At 45.2% G+C, this 20,022-nt stretch overlaps 1 protein-coding gene across 4 annotated transcripts in view; it reads left to right on the plus strand.

Annotated features, from left to right (window-relative positions):
• The window catches only part of LOC122183934 (interleukin 1 receptor accessory protein), a 40,877-nt gene extending 21,164 nt beyond the window's left edge, over positions 1–19,713 (plus strand). For 2 of the 4 annotated variants that reach the window (XM_042878420.1, XM_042878419.1), the window contains exons 3-11: positions 976–1,261; positions 2,008–2,200; positions 3,956–4,121; positions 5,064–5,135; positions 6,234–6,357; positions 7,425–7,573; positions 9,731–9,880; positions 10,325–10,468; positions 18,506–19,713. In XM_042878420.1, the coding sequence (XP_042734354.1) occupies positions 976–1,261; positions 2,008–2,200; positions 3,956–4,121; positions 5,064–5,135; positions 6,234–6,357; positions 7,425–7,573; positions 9,731–9,880; positions 10,325–10,468; positions 18,506–19,191 (1,970 nt within the window). In that variant the 3' untranslated portion in view covers positions 19,192–19,713. Of the gene's footprint in view, positions 1–975; positions 1,262–2,007; positions 2,201–3,955; positions 4,122–5,063; positions 5,136–6,233; positions 6,358–7,424; positions 7,574–8,746; positions 9,076–9,730; positions 9,881–10,324; positions 10,469–12,211; positions 13,228–18,505 lie in introns of those variants that run through there. The other 2 variants (XM_042878421.1, XM_042878422.1) reach the window with 2 other exon arrangements.
• The last annotated feature ends 309 nt before the right edge of the window (positions 19,714–20,022 follow it).

Here is a 20,022-nt window from a genome sequence, read left to right on the forward strand (position 1 = left end):
CTCTGCCCTGGTAGCATGGACAGTGAAGACTGCTCTCAGGTTAGCTGGCGCCTTGTTTTGCTTGCTCTGTGTCTCTTTGTGACAGGGCATCCTTCTAGGTGGGAGGAATATGGTGAAAAGGAGCTTATGGAGGATAAATGGATGGTGAGTGTGCTGTTTGTCCTGATCCTGTTCACTGGAAGCAATAAATAAAAAAACCCTAAGAAAAAAATCACTTTAGAGCTGCTTTTTATTGCTGCTTAATTTCTGTCAGTCTGAGTCTGCCTGGAGCTGTGCTGATCCTTGTGGATGGCACTTGGGGGATGCACCGGGAGCTGTTTTGTGATCCCCAAGTGAACCTCCTGCTGTCTCCTCAACGCTGGCTCCCCAGCCCCTTCACCCTCCCTTCCTAGACTTTGCAATAGTCACTGTGTGTCACTTGGTAGTGTTTGTACTCGGCATAGCATGCAAAGGGGTCACACAAATCCACAACAGAAAAGACTGTCCTCATTCCTAGCTGCCCTAGTCCAGGTCAATGGTCCCTATCTCTACGGACAGGATTAACATCTGCAGTGTTCAGTTTTCTCTAGTTCAGGCACCTCTGTTCAAACAGACACCTCTGGGATTGTTTTCACCCACAGCTTATCTTCCCATTGCAGTAATGTTTAAGGTTGAGCTTTCCTGGAGCTCTCCGGGAAGCCTGGTAACAACAGTATCCTGCCATATCTATCTGCCATCAGGACAATACATGGTGAGAATCAGGAAAGTATAGGAAATGTATGAAGGAAGGTAGATGTTTACAACTTCTCAAGAGCTGAACACTATATTCTTGATGTGCTTTGTGAAAGCCAAGTTTGTTTTCACCTGAAAAAAATGGATTTTTCTGCCTCTCATTTTGGTGGAGGACCAAGGATGTAGGGAGTGGGTGCAGAACTGCAGAACAGTTTTTCTTCTGTAGCTTTGCAAGCTGAGGCACTTTGTTCTTTGTGGTTGTAGAACGTTGTGATGACTGGGGTGTGGATACCATGAAACAGATCCAGATTTACGATGGGGAACCCGCCAAGATCAAATGCCCACTTTTTGAGACCTTCTTGAAGTACAACTACAGCACAGCTCATTCTGCTGGCTTAACCCTGATCTGGTACAGGATTGGGCAGGACCGAGATCTGGAGGAGCCTATTAACTTTCGTCTCCCGGATAACCGCATCAGTAAGGAGAAAGACACCCTTTGGTTCTGGCCCGCTCTCCTCAATGACACTGGGAATTACACGTGCATGCTCAGGTAGGTTGTGTGGCACAGCCTCTGTAATCGCAGGACTTTTGTGGGAGCACGGGGGCCGTGCTGTTAGTGGTGGATCTTTCTGTAGAGAGAAGAGTGTTTACATAAGCATTAATGGGAAAAGAACGTTACGATTATAAGGCCACTCAGCACTGAGCCAATTTACATTGTAATAATGCTTGGAGCCTTGCAAGCATTAATGAACGTGCCTCTTCTTACTAACTACAAGTGTCCCTGAAAGTATTATTGCTGAGCCCATGGCAAAATCCATAGGCACTCACCATTAAGAAGTGATCTGTATGTCTAGAGTAAAAATAGCTTCAGATGCAAGGGTGATGTTTTGACTGCATGATAATTTGGCAAAGATTCATGAGATCCAGACTTCTAGGAAATTAGAAGTGTCTCTAAGTGTGGTACAAAATGAACACAGCAGCTGCTTTGCACTGAGCACAGGGGCTCTTTCTGATCTTCCTTGTGTTATCTCATGTTCATTCTGTCTTTGATGCTATTATCTGCTCTATGAGCAGGAGAGTGTATGTTGCTTATTAGTCATGTTTATGGGCTTTTCTGAGGTGGTGTGGCCATCTCTGGAGCTTCCTTTCGCATATGTACATGAGTCAACTAAGGCTGTATATGCTTCATCAAAATGGTGCATCCAATAATGATTGCAGATGTGATCTTTATTTCATTACCCTGCTATAGGAGGAAGCTAGTCTTGTCTAATCAGCCCTCTCCTCCTCTGTCCTTAGAAACACAACTTACTGCAGCAAAGTTGCCTTTCCTTTGGAGGTTGTTCCGAAAGACCAAGGCTCTTGTGTGAGTCATTCAATAAAACCTGTTGAGCAGATGTTCTACCTGGAGTATGCTAATGAAAAGATCGTATGTCCAGACATTGATGGGTTTTACCCTGCTAGTGTAACACCAACTATCAAGTGGTACCAGGTGAGAAGCACTTTTGTCGTTATTTGGGCAGAGGGGGGACTTGGTGTTGTATCTGAAAAAGCAGTGTCTGAGGTGAGAACCACGGAGCTGTATTTCAGTCTGTCCAGTGATTGAACTGTTAATGTTACTAAAGCTACAGTTAGAGCTTTGTTTGCATTGAGTTCAAGGGTAAAACTGTCTTTGGATACGAGAACAAACACTGATATTATATATGTATATGTGTGTGTATATATATGTATATTTTGATTTGTGTGTATATATGGAGAAGACTCAAGTAAGGGATTTGGGAACTTCAGCTGGTACTATGCCTGACCTACATGGCAGGCAAATTGCTATTCCTGTAAACAAAATCATGACTTTGTTCCCTTTTTACTAAAATAAGGATAAAAAACATTTTGTAAGCTAAGGAGAAAAACCTCTCCTCCAAAAATCTCATGAGGTCAGGGAATGAAGTTGTAGAGTGGGGCTCTTCAAGGACCACAGATGCTATTTGCCACAAATTGGCAAACCTCTTTTCTAAAGATGGAGACATCCCTATCCCATTCCATTCTGATAGTCAGGCTGTTTCCAGCCATCCTCAGGCTCATGCCTACATAACTACTGCTAAATTGTATTAAATTTTTACTTCAGTATTTTTCCTTAGATGGATGTCTTTAGTCAAGAGAGAGTAAGGAATTCTCAGGGGATGCTTAGCCAGGGGGCTGTGCTACTGAATTCTTTAACAGCTTGTAAAGCACTTCCAAATTTCAAGGTAGAAGGCGCTACATGAGTGAATTTAATAGTAAAGAAAGTTGGCAACGGATATCTTCTGTTTAAAAGAAAAAATTAAAAATTTAAAGAATATCCAGCTCTGAAATCCTTCAGGAAAAGCTTGCTTTTGTGGCCAAGAGGAACAGTTTCATTCTGATAGTTGAAATGTCTTACTTGTACTGCTCATTGAAATTCACATTTCAACAATCAATTAGGAGGATGAAACACAAAGCCCCATGGAAATCATTCTTCAGGCAGCAAGTCATCCCATGCCTAATAAAAAACACTAAAAATGGTATATGACCCCTGTCTTAAATTGCCCCATTAGGATCTATCTCATTGGGAAATGCACCATTCAGAAATAATCTCTTTAAAAATGTGCATATCTTTGGGTTTTATGATAATGAAGATATCATCTGCTTAACTGCTTCCTGAAAAGGGCTCTCTAGGTTGGTACTTGGCTGAGGTTTCCTGCCTCACCTGGCAGAGAGAGAAGAGTTACTAAAGTTTTTGTATTATAGATTCACGTTTGCCATTTGCCAATTCTGGGGCCTCATCGACAATTGATGTCAGTCAGGGTAGCATGATTAGTCCTGAAAGCGTTAGAGATGCTGACATCAACTGGGGGACATGTCCTTTACTCTTGGTATCCGTTTGTGAATACATCATCGTTTTTCTCCTTGTCTGTTTTTACTTCACTTTGCAGAGGTGTTCACCTTGATTGCAAATGCACTTCTAGATCAGAGCTATATATGTCTTTGAAATTGTTTGTATTTGAGGTGGGATAAAGTTATTAGGATCATCTGCTTCATCACCTCTTTTTCGAGGTTAATAAACCAGTTGGCATTCCAGTATTTTCAGGGTTCGTGGCATTTAGGCCTGAGCTGCATCAGATACCCAAGTCTCGCATCATGTTTATAGTTTCAAAACAAATATTTGTAGTGGGATTTAAACCAAGAACTTTCTGGGTCCCAAAACACAAGTGCTTTTTCTGCCTGACTCTAGTCTTGCAGGTTAGTGGATGGCTTCAATGAACGACATCCTCAAGGGTCCAAGCTTGTCATTGGCGTTGTCCGCAGCGCATATGAAGGGAACTACACCTGCATTGTGACATTCAAGGACCATGGAAGAACATATAATCTCACCAGAACCATAAAGATGAAGGTGGTAGGTAAGAATGACTTCAAAAAGTATAAGCTGCAGGTGGATAACAACGGAAGTGGTGAAAACCGCTCAAGTCTGTCACGGGATCTGTTTGTGGTTGTGTTCAGTCTGTGTTACCCAGCTGACTTGTTACTGCTGTATTTTGGCTTGCTGGGGTCAGCCTTCCCTGACTGTCCAGGGCATGCTGTGCTGGAAGCGCCACTCACTGCCATGTCAAATACCCCCAAAGGAACACCAAGGGTAACCAGGCTTTGACTGGTGAGATACAGCCCATGAGGTGGTCAGGGGTACCCTCTGCTGGCACATGAGTGCATAACCCTGACACTCATTTTTGTCTCCAGTGCCCTTTGCTCATCATTATTTATGGGATTGTCCAATCATAGCCTGCTTGTTCCAATCCCCCTGCAATCTCAAAGCCTTTGTGCTGAGCTAGAATGATTTTTCATGGATGGGATTTCAGCTATCCATGCCAGTGCATGGGCAAGTCTGCACTTACAGGCAAGTGTTTGGCCAACCTGCCAGTGAGTTGTAGATGGAGCTTAAAAACCAAGTGAGCATCATAGAGCAAATTCTGAGTGCAAAGACAATGACAGCTTTAAGTGCATGATTAAATGCCTATGATGAGAGTTGATGTTGACATCTTATTTTTTTTTTAGGAATAGAAATAAAAAAAATTTCTGGCATAGGTTGTACTTCATGGAAGATGCTGAGTCTCAGGGGACATGGAGCTCTTCAGATATGGGGGGGCTTGAACCTTGAATCTAGACATATCTAAACTTCGAAGGAGCCTCAAAATCTGCATCTGGCACTGTTTGGGGACTAGGACTAGATTTCCCTTTGCTTGAAATTCTGCATTACGATCACATCACAAATTAGATAGCACCATATGTACCAGGGCAGGGGGGCATTGTGAGTAAAGCTGCAGGGGCTTCTCTGTTCTCTCCCACAGGATCTCCAAACAAGGCCTTGCCACCGCAGTTCACCTCCCCAAATGAAAAAGTTGTCTACGAACTGGAAGCAGGTAAATGGCAATGCCTACCATCCCTAGGGGACAGGGATGCACGGCCAGCCAGGCAGAGACTCTCCTCTCCCTCTGCTTTCCCAGTGCTTCCCTTCACTGAGCAGAGCAGCTGCCACAAGCTGTCTGGCAGATGGTTAGGGGTGCTAGTTCTCCATGGCAGAATAGGAGGGCATAGCTTTAAAGTTAATTTGTGCACACAGATTTTATTTTATTTTTTAATATTCAGGCATGGAGATAGAGGACTCCAGCTAACTGGAGCAGCTGCAGAAACAGATGAAATGAGAGCTCTTAGTTACTTAGAGCAATTCCTGTAGGACTTTGTGTCAGTCCTGACCCTGGCAGTGGTTTGTTCCAACCCTCCCTCATTCAGTGCCTTTGTGGCTTCTGCCTTCTGGCCACTTCTTTGCTCATCTCCTCTCCCTCTGGTTACTTCCTAATTAATGACAGCTCTCCATTTGCTGGCCTTACAGTATTGTGTAGTGGGATATTACACCACTTCCTCTACTCCATCTGTTTAGACTGATAGCTCTTTGGAGCAGTTCCCTATGCTGAATGGATTGTGTCCCATTACACTGCTGTAATAAATGTCATGCCAATGGTGATGATTACCAGCAGTCTTCACTCTAAAGCACTACTGAGCTCAGAAGATCAGGCTTCTGCCACACTCTGTGAGACTTGTGGGCAGACCATAACAATATTCAGGCTTCCAAGCCTGATCTGGAAGGGAAGTGGAGTGCCTGAAGGATTGTTTCCGCACCAAAATTCTTCTCTTTAGGGTCACTGTCCCCTGTGCAGTTGGAATGCTTAACACTGCCAAGGTTTCCAAGAAGTGGTTGGTGTGGAGCAGCTCTGTTTCAGTCACTTGGTGCAGTCAGGGAATTTCTGGAGTATTTAGGAAAGCAGGATTTTTTTTTCCTGTTTATTCATGTCACAAGTCAACATGTCCAGGGTATTAAACAGACATCAAATGTCTGAAAGTATGTGTTTATCTTTTTGCTTCCTAAAGGGAGGCAGAGTTTAGTCTGATAGGGCCACTGGAAAGCTCAGTGTGGTGCTACCTGTGCTTTGTAATACTTCACTGTGGCCATTTCTTCCCAGGAGATGATCTTGTTTTGCCCTGTGAGGTCTTTTTCACCTTTCTGAAGGACTCTCGGACTGAGGTATGGTGGACGGTAGATGGAAAGAACACAGATGACATCATGGATGCCAAAGTCACACAAAGGTAACACTTGGTTTGTCTAACTCTGACCTGGGTCCTGCAAAGGGGTACGGGTGCAGGTGGCAGTACCATAGCCCTGCTAGAAATGTCTGTAGCATATCTGTGGCTTTTTCAATCACGAGGGAAGTCTGTAGGCAGATGGTTCAAGGCAAGAAGTGTCAGATCTCCTAAGATCCCATTGCTCTTACATTTCTACTGCAGATACTGGGGCCAAATACAAGTCTAATTTTTCTCTTGCAAGGAAAGGAGTGTGGATCTCCACCTTCCCCCTCGGTCAGGAAGCTGTGTGTCTGCTCTGTGCTGCAGTGAGCTCCAGGGAGAAGTCATTTAAGCATGTACCTTGCTTTATAGAAAGGACTGTGGGAGCTTTGTCTCCCATTTCTCATCATCACCCATTCAGATTCTACTACCAGTATAAACAGCTGATGGTACTGTGAGATTTCAGAAACAGGCAGACACAGATTTGTTTAGAGGAATGCTGTGAAATATCTTAAATGACAAAATGTTTCAAGAGACAGAGGCTGAAAACAAATGATAGTGTTATGCGTAGTATTGATTAGGAGGAGTGCAGAGAGATTCAATTATGTGAAGAATCCAAATGAGGCTCAGAGACTTGTTTACTGGGTGCTGAATTAGATATAGAAGGCTACCTGATTGGTTTGCAAACCATTGTAGAAGATAGAAAGGCAAAAGGAAATAGCTGCAAAATGAGAATAACAGTAAGTTCAGGCAGAGAGAGACTTCAAAGTGACTTATCCAGGGTTGCACAGGGAAAGTGGAGTGGAGTTGGAATCCTGAGTTCATGGAATCTATTGCTTTGTAGACAAGCATTTTTTTTTTTTTTTTTTTTTTCCTAACATAAATCAACACATCTGCAGTGGGGAAAAATGAGTGAGTGACTGAATGGCAGAACTCAGAGGGCTGTGATCAGCTGGTGGTCTAGATGGCCTGCAGATAGCAGTGTCCTCCAGGGATCAGTACTGGGTTCAGTCTTCTGCAATTTACGCATCAGTGACCTGGATGAAGGTCTAAGTGTTCAAGTATGTAATGCTCTAGTTTTCCTCTTGCAGCGAAATTCCTAGAAGTTTTGAAGACAAAACTATCATAAGGACTCTAACAGTTGCAAAAGCCACACCAGAGGACTTGAAACGCAATTACACTTGCTATGCCAGAAATGCCAGAGGGGAAGGCCATAGCCAGGCCATAGTGCGCATGAAAGGTAAAGTACTTGCAGAGCTTGGTGATGAATTGAGGTACATTCACACTGGGCTGTCCATCCTGCCTTAAGCCTTGCCCTGCAAAACAGTAGGGGAACGATTATTTCATTCAGGCTTTTTTTTTTTTTTTCAACACACACTACTCTTTATGCATAGATGTATTATAGCTGCTGATATTACATTTGGTGGTGGAGATCAAAATATGCATGTCTCATATGCCTGTGCCATGGTCTACTGGCTGGTGAGAAAGAGAGGGGTAGAACCTTTCTCACACCATCCGTGTACTACAGCTGATGTATACTCAAGCTGATGCAAACTGGGTGGTTTGAAATGTTTTCAGATTAATTTTTTGTATGAGACTTACTGCCTGCTGGCATCCTGCAGAAGGGGCACTGCACTCTGACGTTACATGAGAAGTGAGGTGATCTGACCACGATGCTCTGTGATTTTACTCTTTGTTGTGATAATGCTCCAATCTGGATACAACCACCTCACTGTTATAGGCATGGATTGTTCAAGCTTTATTCAGAGTGCATTTTTTTCCTACATCTTTTTTCTTCAAAGGTATTTCTTCCTATTTCACAGACCCACCTTTCAGAAATAAGTACTGCGCCTTTAGTATAGGTATATAAGTTTTCATGAGTAAGTGGATATTCTGCTGCTTTATCAACCTCATCTAGAGCTTCAGTACAGCTTGCTGTAGAACAGACCCTCACCTCCCTTCTCTCTATGAGATTCTGGTCTGCCTTGTGGAGATCATGCTAGACACGTTCTTCCTCCCATTTTTCCCTGTTAGGATGAGAAAGCTCACAGAGATCTATTCTAGAAGAGTTCTTTCTCTTCTTTCTTAGTCTCTGTCCTCTTTCATTTTTAGTCCCATTCATTTGAAATGAACCTTTTCTGGATCACTAGGAAGGAACAATAGACTAAACAGAACTGAAAGACTGAGGCCATCTGCTAGTGCATTTACCCTGCATAATTCTTCTGTGATGATAATGATTGTATATGTAGCAGCCTTCAAATTCTTTCCCCAGACAGCAGTGCCTAAGTGCTGTATCTAGTGAACTGGTCTGCTCTATCCTCTTCCTCCCACGTTTGCTCCTGCAGCAGTTGAGTGGGTTTGCTCTGAGCAGATTTGGTTACTCACAACCCCTCCTTTCTGCTCTGTTCCACAGAAACTTGCAAGATTCGGCCTCAAGCACTGCTGGCAGAACAACCTTGAACTAAGCTCACTGCAGACCATTCTACTGGGCATAGGAATACCAGGCATCCTAGAACCTAACCCCTTTCCACTTACCTTCCAGTTTTTAGCAAGTAGTTGTATACGTTGGCTGCAGCTATTTCATTACGTTAGGTTATATAAATTTCCTGGTTTTTTTTCTGGATGCTTTCCCTTCTTTTCCTTGTACTTCTGCTGCTCATCACCTAATGAAACTTGTTAAATTCCTTGCGTTTTCTCTTTGGTAATTAAGTTTCCAATAAAATTTAATAGATCTTGAAATTTGGTGATGCTTCCATTCACTACTCATATCATGCAGTTTGCCAGCATGCATATGAGCTGCCACATGAGTCACTATTTAAAAAAAAAAAAAAAAAGTTGTCCAGGATTGCAGCTTTTTCTGCCCATAACACAAAGAAGCAGCAGCATCATGACAGATACCATATGAATTGGAAGGGAGGCTGTGATCTTTTTTTGTTGCTCACAGGGTTGTCTTTGTAAACGCTTCAGCTTTTCTGATATGAACTGATTCTTCCTTTGTGATAGGAAACGGTCAGGTCAAGGCTAGTTATATCCTTTTTGTCATTCTGGGCTGCGATATGAGAACTGTGGGTGTGTGATGGGGAGGGAAAGCAGTGGCCTTTATGTTGTTGCAGGTGAGCTTTGGCTGACTCTTCTAGAAGTATGTGTTGCCCAAAGAGGTTGCATATCCTGGCTTTGGGCTATGCAAGTGATTTCCATCTATGGGTCTGCTGTCACGTGTCCCGCCAGACAAGCTTTGGTTTGGCCACTTTTGTCTGAAGGGCCAGCTTGGCTCTTGGCTTTTATTTCCCGGTGTTCCTCTGCATCATTTGACTACATATAGCACATGTTTGATCCTGCTTAGCTGAAGTTGCAGCCCGTTTGGTAAACCTGGCCTCTTGTTCTTTTTTGCATCCAGTTGCAGCACCGAAGTACACTGTGGAGCTGGCCTGTGGACTGGGAGCAACCATCCTGCTCGTCGTGGTGCTGATTGTCATCTATCATGTTTATTGGCTTGAAATGGTCCTCTTCTATCGAGCTCATTTTGGAACAGATGAAACCATTTTAGGTAAAGAGTTAAAAGGCTTGTTTTATAAGTAAATGCCTGGCTTCTCTGATTCTATGCAGGGATTCTCAAATCAGGAGCTATTTGCTTTAAAATGTGGGAAGGCATCCAAAAGGATGAGATGATTAAGCATCCTTCTTCCTCAGTGTGACCACATCTCCCCTGTGTTACTGGGAATTTCTCTTTGTGGTGATGTTGCTGCAGTCTTTTGTCTGCAGCAGCCCAATGGTGTCTGGGTACCTTCACATTCAGCCTGGGCAATCAGAGGCAGCATTGCTGCCTTAGAGTTATGGTAATTGATGTCTTGACCTGGGCTCCAATTGATATATATATCAACTATACAATTTATATTTACTTTCCCCTTAAGAAAATCAAAGACTCAGCATGCGCAGTATCACAAGTGTTTCTTCTGCTGTTTGTGTTTCTCTGCACTCTCTCAATGCTCAGATGGGAAGGAGTACGATGTGTATGTCTCCTATGCACGCAACGCGGAGGAGGAAGAATTTGTGCTGCTGACACTGCGAGGAGTCCTGGAAAATGAGTTTGGGTACAAGCTGTGTATCTTCGACAGAGACAGCCTCCCTGGGGGAAGTGAGTACTTCACAGGGGCCTGTGAAGCTCCTCTTCTTTCTTGGTTCTTTGAGGTACTGATCATAAACTCATAGAATGAGTGGCTTGGGTTGGAGGGGACCTTAAAGATCAAGTTCCAGTCCCCCTGCAGGGGTAACTGATAAGAGCTGGTCATTCCAGACTAGCTATTATCCTTCCCCTCTCCAAGAACAATCTTTTGTTGGTATCTTCTAATGTTTTTGCTGCATGTGACAATGTCACGGATGTCCACAGAAGATTTTCTGATGGCCTGGAACAAGCAGTGGCTGTGGTCATTTCACTTGCTTTCTCCAAGAGTGATGTATGGGAGTAGTTGATTTATCAGCAGAGGAAACATCCACTGACATTCACACAACCTCTGAGCTGCTTTAGGAAAGGGGGATAAAGTCAAGGCTTTAAAAAATAAGTAAATAGAGAAGTGTGATGCTGGACTGGGCTGCTAGCTCACATAGGGCATTAGTGAATGCCTGGAAGAACCAGCAGTGCCTGCTTCAGGGAGATGTGGAGTGTGCCCTACCAGCATCTCTGAGATGAAAACATGCCCTCCCAGGAGGCCTGCTACTCACCTTCATGAATTAGAAAATCTATGTCTAACATAGCATAAAAATTAGTTGTTATGGTTAAGAATATCTTGTTGCATATAGGATGCAGAAAGTCACCCAGAATGGAAGTTTGTGAAACTGGCACTGACAGAGCATCTTCCACCTCTCAGCTGCCTAAGATTGCTGTGGGCCAGAAGCATACTCACCAACTTCATGTCACTCTTTCCTCTGGAGAGTTTCGTTTTCTTTTCAGCACAGCAGTCCTGAGCTCCCTTGCCCTTCGCCATCACTAAAAGGTGCTCCTATCCCAGCTCACTGCCACTACCAGCCTCAATCCAGCGAGCTCTGAGGACCAGCCCAGCTGAGGTCTATCTTGCTGGCTCGTGGCTGCAATTAGCAATGCTGCTGGATCCTCCCCACTGCTTCTGAGCTAGGATTTGACTTATCTTCTTGAGGAAGCACAGCAGACCAGGAAATAGCTTGTGGCAGCTGGTGCCATGCCTCTGGAGTGTACATCTGTGTTGCTGGGAGACTTAGTTGTCCTTGGTGAAGGAACAGTAGGAGATTGATTATCCTATGACTTTGCTGACAGGAACTAATCAAATGTGCTTGACAGCTAAATGAAGTTGCCTGTCAGTGTTATTTTATTCTCCATTGTGTTTTCTGACCACTCAAGAACATTCTGTTGACAGTGCAGTGTGGGAGACCCTGCAGCAGAGAGAGCAAGCACTGGGATTTGTGCTTACAGGGGATTTTCACATTAATTACAGAAAGGTGGCTAAGGACAATCTACGTGCAGGTTTAGAAAATCAAAGATGATCCACAGTTACCATGATATTTGTCATTTTTGGACGCATCACTAAAAGTCCTCTGAATAGTTTACATGTCACTTTTAGCAACACTGAGATCTACTTTCATCAATGGTAGCAACAGGAACAACTAGTGTAAAGTCTGTTGATATAACATATTTCCAAAGTACATGAACCCACAAGAAACATAGAGGTTCCTCTATTGGACCATGCGCTAGGAGTTCTTGCAGAGCTTGAGAATCACCAGCATGGTCTTTGGAAAGGGCATCTGAAGTATTTCATCGTCCCCTTCTAAAAGCTATGTGGAATCAGATGAGCAGCTCAGCAGCCTGTTCTCAGCCATCACTAACCACCCTGATGTTTCTTTCTCCCAGTTGTCACAGACGAAACCCTGAGCTTCATCCAGAAAAGCCAACGTCTGCTTGTTGTCCTGAGCCCCAACTACGTCATGCAGGGGACACAGGCCCTGCTGGAGCTCAAGGCTGGTCTAGAGAATATGGCCTCCAAGGGCAACATCAAAGTTATTCTAGTGCAGTACAAAGTCATCAAGAAGAGCAAAGTGAAGGAGCTGAAGCAAGCCAAGGCAGCCTTGACTATCATTAAGTGGAAAGGAGAGAAATCGAAGTTCCCAAAGGGCAGGTTCTGGAAAGAGCTACAGCTGGAATTGCCAGTAAAAAAAATTATCAGGAGTTCAAGCCTTGATCGGCAAGAGCCATCATATGTCTCCCTAAGAAATGTTTGATGCCATTAGCAAAACAAACAAACAAAAAAATCACAATCCAGAGCCCACCCACAGAACAGAAAAACCCACAAAAAATATAGAAGTTAGGCCAGGGACTGGGAGGAGCTCAGGCTGGGTCTATGTCCCATGTGTTTCAGAGGACAGTTGTGCCTCCCTACAGCTTTTCTACTGTCCTGGCACCAGAAAGACCAAAGATACATATGCTTTTCTCTGTGATTGCATGGCCTTGTAATGAACCACAGAAGTCCTGATCTCAGGGTCTATGTCTGGGGTCTTCAGATGGGGTGCAGCCAGCACCTTGTCATAATGCGGCCTTTGTACATGCCAGTTCTCCTTGATCCAGTTCCTATGGGACATTTCCTAGATTCCAAGACAGGGCTTCTTTCCTCTTCTCCATTCACTCCCTCCTGATTGTTGGTCCCTGTAACACAGGCTTGGATTCAATTTGAATGGAACATAGAGCCTTTCATTTTGACCTGGGCAGCAATAAACCAGATGAGGTTTAAAAAAAGAAAATGTAGAATTTTGCACCTGGGAAGGAGTAACTGTGAGTATCTATACAGATTGGAGGATAACCTGCTGGAGAGGAGCTTTGGGGAGAAGGACCTGGGGGTCCTGGTGGATAACAGGTTGGAGATGATCCAGCAGTGTGTCCTGGGGTGCATTAAAAGGAGCATGGTCAGCAGGTCAAGGGAGGTTGATCCTCCCCCTCTACTCTGTCCTGGACAGGCCTCACCTGGAGTACTGTATCTAGTTCTGGGTACAAAAAAGATGGGGATCTCCTCAAGAGGGGCCAGCAGAAGGCCACAGAGATGATAAAGTGCCTGGAGCATCTCTCCTATGAGGAAAGGCTGAGTGAAGTGGGTCTGTTCAGCCTTGACAAAAGAAGACTCAGAAGTGATCTTATTAAGGTTTATAAGTATCTTAAGTGTGGGAGTCGAAGAGACATGGCCAACCTCTTTTCAGCAGTCCATAAGGATAGGACAAAGGGAAACAGCCATAAACTTGAGTACAGGAAATTTTGCACCAGTATGCAAGGGAACTTCTTCACAGTGAGGGTGATGGAGCACTGTACCAGGCTGCCAAGGAGGTTGTGGATTCTTCTTTTCTGGAGGTATTCAAGACCTACCTGAATGCCTACCTGTGTAGCGTGCTGTAGGGGGCCTGCTTTGCAGGGGGGTTGGACTCGATGATCTCTGGAGATCCCTTCCAACCCCTACAATGCTGTGATCAGTGTCCCAGCCCTGCAATCCTGATTGCTATGGGACTGCACATTTCTGCATTGATGGGGGAAGCATAAACTCTTGAAGCTCCTCATCTTCTCTGTGTACATTTCTATAGAAGCAGTTGCAGATAATTTAGCAATGTGGAATTGCTGTTACAGAAGCAGTGTACATATACGTTTTTTTAAACATGCTCTTCTAGGTGCTATTTGTATTGTAGCATTTCTACTAATAAGAGGTCTGTCTCTAGGACTCTCCAATCTTCTGAACATCTTAAATCCTTCAGGACTATAATGTTTGTAATCTAGGGAATAGCTCTCACTAGCACAGGTCATCTCTGAGAGGTTCTTCTTTGAAGAGTAAGCTCAGGGATTTCACAAGCACTGCAAAGAACCCTAGTATACTACTGATCCCACCTGCTGTCTCTGTGCTGCTGTCTGGGGAAAGCATTGTGCATGGTGCTGCTGGAGGCTTTGAGAGAACAGTGGTTGTATGCCCAACTCTCCAGGGAATCCAGCAAAAGTACTTGAGCTCATTGAAAGCTCTATCCAGCTGGGTAAGACTTGGTGTACTCTGCCTGGGTCTGAATAACATAGCTGTTTGTCATTTGGGGCTGAGGTTTAAACTGGCCTTGGTTTTACACAGCAAACTTTCACCCCTCTTGTTTCTAATTGCTGAACTGGGAGGTGTATTTCAGGTTCTGCAATTTTTGCACAAAATGGAAGTATGAAACCCACTGAGTACAAGCCCTTGCTTCAATAGAAGGCAAGAGGCGTAGGAAAATACCTTGTGGATTAACCCCCAGCACACGAGACTTTCAGCACAGTAATGGGGGCTGTAGGACAGACCAAAGCACAGCAGGACGCTGGCATTAATTGGTGCTGTTATTCATAACGTTTTTACATAATACTATAAGCTCCAGGGGTGTCTGTTCTCCTGCAGCTCCCCTCACAAGGGCCTTCTAACTTAATTGTGGTATTCAGTACTACACATACTAAGTGCATGCTTATTTTTTTTGTAGATAATGGGTGCTCCTGAGTCACTTCTGACTCATGGTTTCTCTCTATTGGTGTTCAATGGGTGAAGCATAGCTATTGATAATGGCATTAAAAAAGCATTATGAGGTGGTGTCTACGCACTATTCACTCAGCTGGCAGTGAGGTTTGAAGGTATTCTGGGGATCAGCCCATTCCAGCCTTGAAGCTGAATCCTAGAGTCAGCAAAGGCCTTGCTTGTAGCCTTTTGTGCTTAATAGTGTTGTGGCAGGGCAGCAGGCAACCCCAGCCACCTGCATCATTGAGGCAAGTACTGTACCAACGTGGAACATATAGCAATTCCTTTTTTCCCACCTCCTTTTCCATCCCTTACCCACTCTCCCCCTCACTCACAAAGCAAGTAAATTTTGCTTTAAGCACGTGAAAAATTGCAGTCAGCTTCACTGAAGGTCATGGAGCTCCTCATCTGCTCAGGATATGTAAAAGCTTTGCTGTTGCTGAACCTTGTTTCCACGGCGGTTGGTGTAGAGGCAAAGCTGCTTCCCACACTCCAGCAAGCTTCATTGGCAGGAGGTAGCAACCAAGGCTATGCTAAGCTTCTTGAACCCATTGTAACTGCATCATTTTGCCCAGCTTTCCATTTTTGTTAGAGATTTCGGCATCAGTGTGATCAGCTGCAAGATATTCAGGCAAAGGGAAGGCCACGAGGCCAAAGCAAGACTGTGTTAGAGTCTAATGTGATTGTTAAAAATTTGACTTGAAAATATACATCACCATGGGCCTTATGGGGATCTTCCAGGCCAGGGGTGGTCCCCAGTCCCTGCTGCCTTGTCAACCTGAGAACTGCTCTGGTACACCTACCATTTCATCTGGTGCTCCATCTGGTTTCCGTGATGGCTTCTGTCACAACGTCTGTCCAGTTCCCTTGATTCTTTTATGTCTCCGTGCCTTAACCTAACATTTATCAACATGCAGCTCATACAGAGTTCCTCGTTGTTATTTCCTAGAGAAACAGCCTTGCACGAATTGGAAATAATATTTCTTTCCTTATACTGTTTGATGTCACGTAGCGGTTACAGAGTTTCCCCTTCTCTTTTCTGTATATTTTTGCCTTCATGTTATTTGACCTGTGAAGCGTCAGTATTATTTTATTTTGCTTTTCAATAAAACATTTTCACCTTTGCATTTCAGTCCTTGTGCATTTGTCATGAGTATCATTTTCCTCCCCATTACATCTACAAAAGGGTGTTAAAGAAAGATGTATGTCTAAATATCAGGATTGTTTGGGGATGCTGTTTTAGAGGGGGGGGTGGCTGTTTCATGATGTGCCTGCGCAAATCACATGTCACCCAGAAGTGAATATGCACACACAGAAAGCTTCTAACCCATAGAGCTATCACAGGACAGAAAAATGTGAAGGAAACACCATCCTTTAGGTTGAGAGGCTGAGCAGTGAGCTGGAGTTCTGGAAATGTGTCTGCCTTATGCAGAGAAATCAGACTTAGGCTGCTTTGCCCATCACCTTCAGTTAGCTGGACTAAAAAAGTTTGTCAGTGTTTTTTTTTTTTCCTTCTTTTTCTCATCTGAGCTACTTTCTTAACTTTTTCCTTTGTATGGTAGCAGGTAAGTTCAGAGAGAGCCCAAGACTTCATGACCAATAGTGAAACAAATGGAACCATAGAATCTTTTGAGTTGGAAGGGACCCTTAAAGATCATGTAGTCCAACTCCCCTGAAGTGAACAAGGAAACACTTGTGATGATCTCACATGTCTTCATCAGCCAAGTCCAAAGGCATCCCATTCTCAGGAATAAAACACATCTTCAGGAATTTGAACATCTTGCCTGTGAAAAAAAAAAAGAGTCTCAAAATGTTGCATATTTAAAATGGATAAAAGAAAACCATCGCTGTCAGCTCAGTGAAAACACTTTATTTCAGCAGTTTTGGAATCATTCACATTAGTTGAACCTGTTCTTTGTGTGCAGGCGGGTGGAACAGGTGACCTGCCAGGGGCTGCTTCTGCCTACATTTCTCTGTGATTCTGTGATTCCACTTTCAAAAAGAAAGACCTTTCAAGCCAGCAAAGGAGCTTTTTCTTTCAGAAGATGTTGAAGCTTGGCTGATTTCAAAATAGATCTCAGTTAGTTATAGAAAGGTTTGAATGAGGCCTGGACTCAGTCAATTAGGAGATTGGTGCAGATTTTTTATGCCTTTGAAATAGAGTGGTTAGAGCACTCTGCAGCGTTAAGTGACAATTCTGACAGAGCTAGCTTTATCATCTACTTCTGGTTTCAATGAATCAGTGTTTTCCTGTATATGGGGGGGGATCCCCATAAAACTTTTGTACAAGTTCAATTCAAATTCCATTGTTAAAGAACAAAACAAAGTGCCCTACTTCCTCCAATAGGATATTAAGGTTTAATTGTTCAATCATTTTTCCCATCCTGAGTCCCCAGTCCCTAAATAATGTGGTTACAGCTAGTCATGTCTTTGAAGAAGCATTTATTTTTATGGTCTTAAAATAAGACGCATTCAGGTGCACCACAGTGCACCTACTGCTGTGAGATAAGGAAATGTTCGAGAAAGCCAAGGATTGCAAGAATAACGGCATGACCATCATGTGGAAGGAGTGGTATTGTTATTTATATGAACCTCAGCTGACAGAAGGGAGCTTGACACTGCTGCCATTCCTCTGCGGGGCAAAGACCTGGCCCCTCTGCAGGCTTGAAGCTGAGCTCTCCTCACTGCCACAACCCTTCACATACCAGGAGGCTTTTCTTGCTGCTTACCAGTGCTCCTGTCCTGCTCAAACACTCTATGTCCTCAGATACCCCCACTGTCAGCACCAGCATGCAGGAAGTTAGTGGCCTTATACTTTTTTTTTTTTTTTAAGTTTCATGGTTCTGTTAGTCAGCTGGAATTAATTGCTAAGTGCCACAGCCCTATTAATTCCTATCCTTTCTGCTGCTCACCCGTTAGCCATGACACCTTCAATATGCTTACCGCATCCCAAACCATAGATAGAACTTCAAGGACATCCTTTAGGTTTGCTGTTTTTCAGTGCTCGTGATGAAAGAGATGCTGCCCTTGTCTGGCGCCGTTCCAACCGAGCATCTTGCTGAGCTGTACAAGCTCCAATCAACCCCAAGAAAAGCTTTGAAGGACAGTATTTTCATCCCCCCACATTGCAGAGAAGGGATTTGACGGGGATGTTTAAGGCTGACATTTTTTGCTTTCTAAGTTTGAAGGCTTCCATTTTGGGATGAGCAGCGTGAGAGGGAGGGAAGCGGGCCTTAGCCTTGGTGGCATGGTGGGGCAATTGGTTCCCCTTGGTGCAAGGGGCTACCTGAGCTGCAGGCAGGTGACCCCAGTCAAGACCTTTGTTTTACAAAACTGCCCTGGCAGCAGCGATGCCATGCAGTGCTGAATCAGAGTATGGTCCCAGATTGTCCTGTTGTTCTGGCCACTCATTTACCACTTCAGCTTTCTCAAAAGCCAAATGCAAAGCAAAAATGCTGATGTTGCTCCTGCAGGGCCAGCTGGCAGGAGCATAGGTCACCAAGTAGAAATTCACTGGGCTTGTGCCAGGCCTTCGGTGGGGAGGGGGAAATTTGTGCAGGTTTGCCATCAAACAGCAGATGGTGTTCTGGCTTTTCTCTCCCTGCACCCCAACCCTTGTGCACCCCAACTCCTCTCCCTTACGCTCTTAGATACCACCGAAGCGGTGTTTGACTTCATCCAGAGGAGCCGCAGGATGATCGTGGTGCTGAGCCCTGATTACCTGACGGAGAAGAGCATCAGCCTGCTGGAGTTCAAGCTGGGCATCATGTGCCAGAACACCATCGCCACCAAGCTCATCGTGGTGGAGTACAGGCCGCTGCAGTGCACCCACCCCAGCATCCTCCAGCTGAAGGAGTCCGTCTCCTTCGTCACCTGGAAGGGAGAGAAGTCCAAGCGCTCGGGCTCGCACTTCTGGAAGGCCTTGCGTCTTGCGCTGCCACTGCGCAGCCTGAGTGCTGGCTCTGGCTGGAACGAGAGCTGCTCCTCCCAGTCTGACATCAGCCCCGATCCCGTCCAGAGGAGAAAGAGCCGGTTGAAAGGTCGGCCTGAGCCGCAGGGAGCCCTCACGCTCCCAGCCTCCACACCAAAGGCCAAGCACCGGGCCTCACGCTTCTTGATCTGCCAGTGCTGCGGGACCTACTGCCATGGCGGCAGCAGACTGAAGCGCAAGCGGCGGGCAGTGGCTGAGCCCAGGTGGGACACCCCCCTCTGCAGGGGTGGGGGGGGGGGGGGGCCCGGCCGGCCCCCCCCCCCCCCCCCGCCTGCACAGGGCCCAGCTCTCGCCCTCTGCCATTACAGCGATCTATCAAACAACAATGACTTCTACGTCCTCTAGCTGAGAGACGGAGCTTGGTGGCACTACAGGTGCTGGGCCCATGGAAGACATTCACCGGAGCCTCTGATGTGACATTTATGCAGTATCAGAAGCAGACCCGGTGTCTTTCTACACTGCCTCACTCTCTGTCAGGCACAAAGGACTGCAGCAACATCCCAGCTGTCTCGCTGCTGCTGGTCTGAGCCAGGGACCTGCAATGGCACGCAGAGCAGCAGTCAGGGCTGCCTATGTTGGCGAGCCCTTCTCCTTAACTACATCGCCAAGTGGAGCTGAGCATGCCTGAGCATCTCCTCAGCATTTCTTGTGGAAGGGCAGGTCCTGCTGGCAGGGTGGGATGGATGCAGGGATGCAGGAAGGGAGGCAGAAGCCGGTGCATATGGGGGGAACACCCAGGGAAGGAGAAGGAGAAGGGTTTGGCAAACAACACTTTGCTAATGAGCTCAATGGGAGCCCAGCCATGCAGGAGTGCACCATGCAGCACGGTGCTTTATCCACTGTGGTTTAAAAGAACTTGGTCAAACGTTTTAAATCCCTTCTCTCTGAATAAAAGTGAGTTCTTTAACCTGCTGTTGTTACCTGTGGTCTCAGGAAATGGTAAGTGCTGGAGCCTTGCTCACCAGGCAGCACCTGTGAGGTGATTTGCCCACTCTGATGGAGGACACCCTGGTCCCAGCACACCAAGTCTCTTGCTGGACTTGGTCCCTTCCTGGCTTCTCCAGTGATGAATTTGTTCTGCAGCTGTATGGTTGGTTCTGGTCAGTCTGACTTTTCTCTCTTGGGTTTCCAAGGATGTTCCTATATTTTTCCTGCCTTGGAAATGTGACCAGAACC

Source organism: Lagopus leucura, unplaced genomic scaffold, assembly GCF_019238085.1.
Source record: "Lagopus leucura isolate 7727_CA_CO unplaced genomic scaffold, USGS_WTPT01 Super-Scaffold_100021, whole genome shotgun sequence".
In the NCBI taxonomy this organism is placed as follows: Eukaryota; Metazoa; Chordata; class Aves; order Galliformes; family Phasianidae; genus Lagopus; species Lagopus leucura.